The following is a 10,454-nucleotide window of genomic DNA, read 5'->3' as shown; positions in this document are numbered from 1 at the left end:
CGTTTTTTTAAAAGAAAAATCGGCCGATTTTCGACCCATCTATGGCCTGCATAAGGGAGTGAAAAGAACAGCATAAGAAAAGAGCCCCTCCCCCAGAGATGGACAGTTCACCAAAGGCAGGTCTGATATTCCTCCACGCCCTCATCCAGACCGCCTGAGGCTCCCTGCCCCTCTCAAGACCTTGAATCTTCCCAACCTCACCCAGAATATCGTGCACCACCACCTCAACAAGGGGGACTTTCTTCCACAGGGTAATCTGACACCGAGCTTTCCATGTGAACTACAGAACATCTATACTAATTAGAAAAGCGTGTCCAAATCAAAATCCCAGTGAGCTGGGAATGCCCCGTACACCCACTCTACATACAGTACATAACTGGTCTAACTGGCGCACTTTTTGGACATTTCCCATTTGGTAATAGTTCTACAGACATAACGGAACACAGGAAAATATTTCAAAGCTTTATTATCTCAGCGTAAGGAAACATTGGAAAGGTAGAATGTAGAAAAAATCCAAGTGGACAAAGAAGGAGTCTGGCCTTCTGGTTGGCTCTGGTGGGCTCTCCTTGGTTCTTAAGCTCACTTAGAACCATCTTTACAGTAGTAGCAGCTGGGTTGGACACCCCAGTGGAAGCCAATGCTGGTTAGGACAGCGGTGGTATATCGGCCGCTAATGTAGCGCAGTACGGTGCCCTCGAACAATGGAAAATCGTTGAAGCTTGTGCCTGATGGTTGCCCAAATTTGAAGATTCTTCCACGGCTTGTCACGAAGACTAACTCATTCACATAAGAGGCAAATTTCCCCGACACCTGAGTGATGTTTTCACCGCGGTGCAACAAGACCTCGAAAAGGGTACCGGAGGTGCTTCCGTAATAAGGCCCCCAGATGCCACCATACTGGAGCTGGATCCTGGAGAAAATGATCAGAAGAGATGAGAAAAAAAGAAACCTGGGAGTGTTGTAATGTTTCCAAGGGCTGTGATGGAATGCTGAAACCAGAGCCCACCATGTTAAAGTGGAGTTCCGCCTGAAAAAAAAAAAGTCACCTGTCCCTCGGTCCAGCGGTGTCCTCACCACCACTGGTTTCACCGGCCATCTTCTCTCCCCGGCGCCGGCATCTTCAGTGTGGTCACCCGGCTGTGACAGCTTGTGGATTCACAGCGGGGTGCCAACTGAGCATGTGCGAGAAGCGCTGCGCTTTGTGAATGGCCCCGTAGTCTTCTGGGACCTGTCACGTGTCCCAGAAGACTATGGGGAGGGAGGGGAGGGACAACTTCTGCTTCTGATTGCCTAGGCAATCACAGCAGAAGTGGGAGTGGGTACCTGTCAAATTCGGGTACCTGCTCCCCAAAGGTGCCAATCCTTAATGGGGAGAGGGGGAGAAGGGCTTAAAGCAAAACTTCCCCTTTTGGGTGGAGCTCCGCTTTAAGTGCACCCCTGCCTGTCACAGAGATCACAATACTCCCTCAACAATGCCTTCATCTGCTTTTCTCTCCAGAAGGTTGGCACCATCTTTGTTCAGGCATTATCCAGGGTCACTATCTACTTCCTGGAGATGCTGGCTCAGAAATGACACAATCATGGAAATCCTGGTGCCTGCGCAGTTCTTGGCTGTGTTCACAAATGTCTGACACAGATCAGCCCCTGCTGTAGTTTCTCACCCTCTCACTTGCTACAAAGTTCCAATGTTGCAGTCTGACCACTGGGGGAGAGGAGACTGAGGAAATGCTTCCTCCTGCCTGCAGCACAGTGATGACCTCAGCTCAGCCTAGACAAGGTCACATGACAGGAATTTACATTACAGATTTGTACTTTATGTGTATACCTGAAATGTGCTGGAGATGCTGGCGTGGTAGAAAAGAGATAGTATGAAGGTTCTTACCCAAGCACATGGCTGGGATTCTCTCTGATGCGAATGCCTGTTATTTGCCCGTTCAGTTGATCCGAAGAGTAGGAGAAGATAGAACCTCCACCAGCTCCGAACTCCCCAGTGTAGGAAGAGAGCCGCGACTGAACTACAAGGGTGCAAGAGAGGAGAGCGGTCAGACAGGCAGGAGCCTCCTGCAGGAAATGTGTATATTGTATGTGTATGTACCAGGAGCGAACTGACCAATCAAGCACTCGGGCACCGCCTGAGGGCCCGGGGTCAGTAGGGGGCCCCATGAAATGCCCCTGATACCTTTTATAAGCTTTTTTTGGGTGTGGGCAAGGACACAGCGGCCCCATGATCCCCTATTGCCCGGGGGCCCCATAAGTTGTCAGTCCGCCCCTGGTATGTACCATAGTTCAGAGGGATTGCAGTGAAAGCAACTTAAAATAGGCGCGGCTTAGCAACGTGAGTGCGGTTTTGATCAAATATGTTGAGAATTGGGATGAGAACTTTCGGGGATACCTGAACAATTAGAACCATGCATCACCATCATGGAACGAGGCGTAAGGAAGGGTGACCTGCTGGGGTCATCCACCCAAAAAAGTTATTTTAGTATTTGGTGGATGCTGGAGAGTAAAACCCTCGATAGTTTCTTCTGGGACTTAGTTGGTGAGACCCCTGCACTGAGTTCCCGGGTCTGTACCCTTACAGTGCTCATTATGAGGGGTTCCCACCATCCCTTATCTGAGTTCCAGCCATGCCTGCTGTGCTGACTATTCCTGCAGTGCCCATTATGAGGTGTGCCCACTATGTCTGTGGTGAATAATCAGGCCTGTACACCTGCTATGCCCATTATGAGGGGTTCCCACCATCCCTGTGCTGAGTTCCCGGGTCTGTACACCCGCTGTGCCCATTATGAGGAGTTCCCGGGTCTGTACACCTGCTGTGCCTATTATGAGGGGTTCCCACCATCTCTGTGCTGAGTTCCCGAGTCTGTACACTTGCTGTGCCCATTGTGAGGGGTTCTCACAATCCCTGTGCTGAGTTCCCGGGTCTGTACACCCGCTGTTTCCATTATGAGGGGTTCCCACCATCCCTGTGCTGAGTTCCCGGGTCTGTACACCTGCTGTGCCCATTATGAGGGTTCAAACCATCCCTGTGCTGAGTTCCCGGGTCTGTACACCTGCTGTGCCCATTATGATGGGTTCCCACCAACCCTGTGCTGAGTTCCTGGGTCTGTACACCTGCTGTGCCCATATGCGGGGTTCCCACCATCCCTGTGCTGATTTCCTATGGAGAATTTGGCATTCAAAGTGAGTATAAGCCTGAGAGAGGGAGCTACCTTACCAAGGGTACATTGTAAAACTAATAGAGTGGATGGTGACTCTGTTTCCTGGATGACATTAGCAGTCCTCTGTCCATTTGTTGCTTGGATGACCTAATTTTTTGCTTTCAATTCAATAATGTATGAATTATTACTTTCCTCTATTCCTGGGTTCTGTGGAAGGGGCACTTGTCTGATATGGTTTACAATTCTTCCAGGTAAACCATCTGCATGTAGTTTGTACATTTGTTTATTTGGAATTAGTTCCTTTAGAAATAATTTTGCTTCCTCCTGTGACGATCGCGGCGTCAGACTCCAGCCCTTCTCACCAAACTCGTGACCAAAGGACTAGCCAATCTAAAACCACGATGTCACGTGCGTAACAATGCCACGCCCAGCTGCACCCTGCACAAAGATTTTCCAGCTCACTGGACCACAATCGATGTACCGGCAGCCTGAGAGCGATTGTTATTGGGTCAGGTTAATTACGCAATTAACCCTTCACACTGCCACCACCTCCTTTTTGTACAGAGAAAGAGGAAACTCAGCAATATCAGCAATAACACTATGATGGTTGAGATAATCGTCTGTATAGCACTGTCACCGCAGACAGGCTTTACAGAGGGTTAAACACACATGGTAGCGCTCTTCAGCAGTATGAATTCGTAAGTTTCATTAAGAAGCTTTAGAAAAAGTTCAACACTTTCAGAAAGAAAGATTTATTACTAAAAGGTCAAAAGGGTGCAATAAAAATATTTACAGAAAAAAGATGTAACCAATATATATATAAATATACAGAGCAATAACACAGCAAAAAGGTAACAGAAAGAAGTTTAGAGAGGTAGAGTACTTGCCAAAAGTCCTGGGTTAAGCAGATCAAGTTTCAGAGCAAAAGGGCACCGTCTCCCAAGTTGGTTCTGATGTTAAAGAGAATTCTTCAACTTCTCTCTTAGGCCTGACAGCCTATTTTGTAGTCCCCCAGCAGGGGGTGTCTCTGAAGCCAAGGACCAATGTCTCATTTGGGGAGGGGGTGTCTAGGCGGAGACCCAAGCTAGAACCAAAATCTCTCCTAGCTTATATTTTGGCTCATAACTTTTCCTAGGCACAATTAACATTCCAACCGTGAGTAGATAAATATGCAGATGCATCTGCGGAACAGTTAGATATGAAATATGAGATACATACTTGAATGGTTCAAGAGCTGTAATTTTCTGCTTTCCTATATATTCCAGCCAAGGATTGTGACATATCAAACGGTTTTTCTTCTCGTGACCAATCTGTAGATATGCCTGGTTTTTAGGTAAGTCTCTCATATTCTAAGATATGAGACATAGGGGGAAAATGGATTTTAAAAGTAGTATCTAGTTTATTACTTGTCTGGAATGTTTTTGAACTCATCGGAAGGCTTGGGTTATCCTTTTACGAGGTGCCAGATTGCACAGTTTCTTAGACAGTCTGGCACCCAGCTCAGAGAGGTTTTATAACTCGGAGCTTCCTGCTGTGCTCTGGTCTGCCTGTGACACTTCCAACACACACCCAATCACATGTCAGTGTGGATCTCAGAGAAGGAGGGGGATGAGAAAAGATATATTTGTACAAGATGGATGATCCTTTGCCAAGATGGAGGTTGGAGCAAAATGGTTGAACCGCGTCCATCTCTGTGGGTACGATTGCTACACCTCCCACAATCCAAACACCCACTAGTAGAATAATTGTCAGCTGACCAAATGGGCTGAATGGTTCTGTATACCTAGCGAAGTGATGCCTAAAGTTTTGGCACTAGATAAATAGTTGAAATAAATTATCATCAATCATCATCATGAACCAATCACCATGCGCTGGTAAAATAGATGCACAGGGCACTGTAATAACTCATACTCACCACTTGATGCCGCTGTGGAGCCCAGCAGGCACACACACAGGAGGGTCAGCATTCTGGGTTTTTTTTAGGTGTCACCTAGAAGTTGTGTGTTATATTAATATAATTTACTGTAAACCAAAACCATAATTCATACAATACAGATCACCACTGGGAGAACAAAGTATTATAGACCAGTCATTCTCAACTAGGGTTCCTTCAGAGGTTGCTGAGGGTTCGCTGAGATGTGGCTGATTTACCTCTCTAATGGTCCCTGCAAGGTACCGGGGCCACCACTTGGCGGAGCTAAAAGAATGAGACCAATGACCTTTCTGAGCTGTCTATGACAGTCTGGACACCACCGCAAGGGGGGAGGGGCGTTCTTCCCACTGACCACCAATGTAAGGGACATTCTTCCCACTGACCACCAATGTAAGGGACATTCTTCCCACGGACCACCAATGTAAGGGACATTCTTCCCACGGACCACCAATGTAAGGGACATTCTTTCCACTGATCACCAATGTAAGGGGCATTCTTCCCACTGACCCCCAATGTAAGGGACATTCTTCCCACTGACCACCAATGTAAGGGACATTCTTCTCACTGATCACCAATGTAAGGGACATTCTTCCCACTGACCCCCAATGTAAGGGACATTCTTCCCACTGACCACCAATGTAAGGGACATTCTTCTCACTGACCCCCAATGTATGGGACATTCTTCCCACTGACCCCCAATGTATGGGACATTCTTCCCACTGATCACCAATGTAAGGGACATTCTTCCCACTGACCACCAATGTAAGGGGCATTCTTCCCACTGATCACCAATGTAAGGCACATTCTTCCCTCTGACCACTAATGTAAGGCACATTCTTCCCTCTGACCACTAATGTAAGGGACATTCTTCCCACTGACCACCAATGTAAGGAGCATTCTTCCCTCTGACCACTAATGTAAGGGTCATTCTTCCCACTGATCCCCAATGTAAGGGACATTCTTCCCACTGATCACCAATGTAAGGGACATTCTTCCCACTGACCCCCAATGTAAGGGACATTCTTCCCACTGATCACCAATGTAAGGGACATTCTTCCCACTGACCACCAATGTAAGGGACATTCTTCCCACTGATCACCAATGTAAGGGACATTCTTCCCACTGACCCCCAATGTAAGGGACATTCTTCCCACTGACCATCAATGTAAGGGACATTCTTCCCACTGACCCCCAATGTAAGGGACATTCTTCCCACTGATCACCAATGTAAGGGACATTCTTCCCACTGATCACCAATGTAAGGGACATTCTTCCCACTGACCACCAATGTAAGGGACATTCTTCCCACTGATCACCAATGTAATGTGGGGTAGGGGTCTGAGGACAGTAATGTAAGGGGGCTGAGGATAGTAATGTAAGGGGGGCTGAGGAATGTAATGTGGGGGGCGAGGACAGTAATGTACTGAGGACAGTGATATAAAGGGGGGGCTGAGGACAGTAATTTAAGGGGGGCTGAGGACTGTAATGTGGGGTGGGGGGCTGAGGACAGTAATGTAAGGGGGACTGAGGACTGTAATGTGGGGTGGGGGGCTGAGGACACTGATGTGGGGGGCTGAGGACAGTGATGGGGGGAGGGCAGAGGACTGTAATGTGGGGTGGGGGCTGAGGACAGTGATGGGGGGAGGGCAGAGGACTGTAATGTGGGGTGGGGGGCTGAGGACAGTGATGTGGGGGGCTGAGGACAGTGATGGGGGGAGGGCTGAGGACTGTAATGTGGGGGGTAGAGGAGCTGAGAATACTGCTGTGAAGAGGTAAGGGGATTCTTGATATGAAGGGGGGGGGGAGACTGTCATGTCAAGGGGGACTATGATGTGCAGTGGGGCTTGAGGACACTGATGTAAGAGTATGATTGTGATATGAGGCTTGGTTCAATTCTGCGCATGCGCATTTGCACGCTCTTGTCATGGGCAGGTCAGCCCATCCATTATAATGCATTCCACTACCTGGGAGAAACGTGTGGAAAGGGTTCTCTGACCCTTTTTATAAAATGGCGTCACATCCAGCCGCCTGGTGCAGCAACATGTGGTTTGGCATGCGTGAAAACATGCCACAAGTGCCGATATGTGGGGTCGCCATTCAGAGTCAATGGCACGTCTGCTGGTGCAGTGTGTCCCTCCGTGACACGTGCGATTTCATGTGCGTTCCCGCGCTGCGGAGATGAGAACCTATCCTAAGAGGAGAGGGCGGCTGTGATGTGAAGGATCTGGATTATCACACAAACATGAGATTCGGACCTCTAATGGAATAAAATTCATTACCCGAGCAGTACATTGTATCAAGTTCCTGTCAATAGTTCAACATTAACGCTTCTTCCACGCTGATCCATTTTTCTTCTGCGTAAAAAAAAGCAGAAGAAAAATACGTGACCAGGTATTCCTATGGAACTCTTCACACTGATTCGTTGCTGGTCTGGTGCATTTTTTAAGATCCTGTTTGTTACATTTTTGGTGCGGTAAAACAAAAAATGCACCAAAACGCACCTCCTCATTGAAATCAATGGAAAACGCGACAAAAACTTAGCTGCTGACTTTTACTTTTTCTTTTTCTGAAAGCGGCTGGAATTCCTCTTTAAGTGTGGCTGCCGACATCACCAGAGGACTGCACATAATTTTCAGAGAATACAGTACTACAGAAAGCTGTCAGAGACTGCAGACATATTACAGGAGATGGTCAGAGACTGCGGATATAGTAAAGGAGATGGTCATAGACTGCAGACATAGTACAGGAGATGGTCAGAGACTGCAGACATAGTACAGGAGATGGTCAGAGACTGCAGACATATTACAGTAGATGGTCAGAGACTGCAGACATATTACAGGAGATGGTCAGAGACTACAGACATAGTACAGGAGATGGTCAAAGACTGAAGACATAGTACAGGAGATGGTCAGAGACTACAGACATAGTACAGGAGATGGTCAGAGACTGCGGACATAGTACAGGAGATTGTCAGAGACTGCAGACATGGTACAGGAGATGGTCAGAGACTGCAGACATAGCACAGGAGATGGTCAGAGACTGCAGACATAGCACAGGAGATGGTCAGAGACTGCAGACATAGTACAGGAGATGATCAGAGACTGCAGACATAGTACAGGAGATGGTCAGAGACTGCAGACATAGCACAGGAGATGGTCAGAGACTGCAGACATAGCACAGGAGATGGTCAGAGACTGCAGACATAGTACAGGAGATGGTCAGAGACAGGAAGACATAGTACAGAAGATGGTCAGAGACTGCAGACATAGTACAGTAGATGGTCAGTGACTGCAGACGTATTACAGGAGATGGTCAGAGACTGCAGACATACTACAGGAGATGATCAGAGACTGCAGACATATTACAGGAGATGGTCAGAGACTGCAGACATAGTACAGGAGATGGTCAGAGACTTCAGGCATATTACAGGAGATGGTCAGAGACTGCAGACATATTACAGGAGATGGTCAGAGACTGCAGACATACTACAAGAGATGGTCAGAGACTGCAGACATATTACAGGAGATGGTCAGAGACTACAGACATAGTACAGGAGATGGTCAGAGACTGCAGACATGGTACAGGAGATGGTCAGAGACTGCAGACATAGCACAGGAGATGGTCAGAGACTGCAGACATAGTACAGGAGATGGTCAGAGACTTCAGGCATATTACAGGAGATGGTCAGAGACTGCAGACATATTACAGGAGATGGTCAGAGACTGCAGACATATTACAGGAGATGGTCAGAGACTTCAGGCATATTACAGGAGATGGTCAGAGACTGCAGACATATTACAGGAGATGGTCAGAGACTGCAGACATATTACAGGAGATGGTCAGAGACTGCAGACATATTACAGGAGATGGTCAGAGACTGCAGACATATTACAGGAGATGGTCAGAGACTGCAGACATACTACAGGAGATGGTCAGAGACTGCAGACATATTACAGGAGATGGTCAGAGACTACAGACATAGTACAGGAGATGGTCAAAGACTGAAGACATAGTACAGGAGATGGTCAGAGACTGCGGACATAGTACAGGAGATTGTCAGAGACTGCAGACATGGTACAGGAGATGGTCAGAGACTGCAGACATAGCACAGGAGATGGTCAGAGACTGCAGACATAGCACAGGAGATGGTCAGAGACTGCAGACATAGCACAGGAGATGGTCAGAGACTGCAGACATAGTACAGGAGATGATCAGAGACTGCAGACATAGTACAGGAGATGGTCAGAGACTGCAGACATAGCACAGGAGATGGTCAGAGACTGCAGACATAGCACAGGAGATGGTCAGAGACTGCAGACATAGTACAGGAGATGGTCAGAGACAGGAAGACATAGTACAGAAGATGGTCAGAGACTGCAGACATAGTACAGTAGATGGTCAGTGACTGCAGACGTAGTACAGGAGATGGTCAGAGACTGCAGACATACTACAGGAGATGATCAGAGACTGCAGACATATTACAGGAGATGGTCAGAGACTGCAGACATAGTACAGGAGATGGTCAGAGACTTCAGGCATATTACAGGAGATGGTCAGAGACTGCAGACATATTACAGGAGATGGTCAGAGACTGCAGACATATTACAGGAGATGGTCAGAGACTGCAGAAATAATACAGGAGATGGTCACAGACTGCAGAAATAATACAGGAGATGGTCAGAGACTGCAGACATGGTACGGGAGGTGGTCAGAGACTGCAGACATATTACAGGAGATGGTCAGAGACTGCAGACGTATTACAGGAGATGGTCAGAGACTGCAGACATAGTACACGAGGTGGTCAGAGACTGCAGACATATTACAGAAGATGGTCAGAGACTGCGGACATAGTACAGGAGATGGTCAGAGACTGCAGACATAGTACAGGAGGTGGTCAGAGACTGCAGACATATTATAGGTGATGGTCAGAGACTGCATGCATGGTACAGGAGATGGTCAGAGACTGCAGACATATTGCAGGAGATGGTCCTTGTATGTCCTCCTATATATTATAACAGCCCTGTCCTTGTATGTCTCCATCGCTCACCTGTCCTCACCTGGTGACTGGATGCACTTATCTCTCCTTCTCCTGATATATATATATATATAGATAGCTGTGTGTATACTAATCACACCTACAGTAGCTGCCATATGTTGTATGGGCAATAATCCAAAAGAATTCAATGATGTCATATGATAACCCAATTCATTGATGTCCCATTAACCCCATCCATACCACCACCTCCCCATTCCTCCTCAGTCTGATGTATGATAGGCATCTGAAAAGTATATAAAAGGTAATGTGTAACTTTTATTGATCCTCATTTGTTGTTATGTTAACATTTTCTTCCCTTCACTTC

At 47.3% G+C, this 10,454-nt stretch overlaps 1 protein-coding gene across 1 annotated transcript; it reads right to left on the bottom strand.

Annotated features, from left to right (window-relative positions):
• Nucleotides 1-449: 449 nt before the first annotated feature.
• Nucleotides 450-10,174, bottom strand: LOC149432849 (zymogen granule membrane protein 16-like). Its single transcript, XM_089664870.1, has 4 exons — nt 10,142-10,174; nt 5,077-5,151; nt 1,883-2,015; nt 450-910 (listed from the first exon to the last, which is right to left on the bottom strand). The coding sequence occupies exons 2-4, from the start codon at nt 5,126-5,128 to the stop codon at nt 580-582; spliced, it is 516 nt and encodes a 171-aa protein (XP_089520996.1). The 5' UTR covers nt 5,129-5,151; nt 10,142-10,174; the 3' UTR covers nt 450-579.
• Nucleotides 10,175-10,454: the final 280 nt, after the last annotated feature.

The sequence above is a fragment of the Staurois parvus genome, unplaced genomic scaffold (genome assembly GCF_062004578.1).
Source record: "Staurois parvus isolate SC_StPar_1 unplaced genomic scaffold, SC_StPar_1.0 ptg002083l, whole genome shotgun sequence".
NCBI classification, from domain to species: Eukaryota; Metazoa; Chordata; class Amphibia; order Anura; family Ranidae; genus Staurois; species Staurois parvus.
Note: the sequence above shows the minus strand (reverse complement) of the source record. Positions and strands in the feature narration are given on the sequence as shown.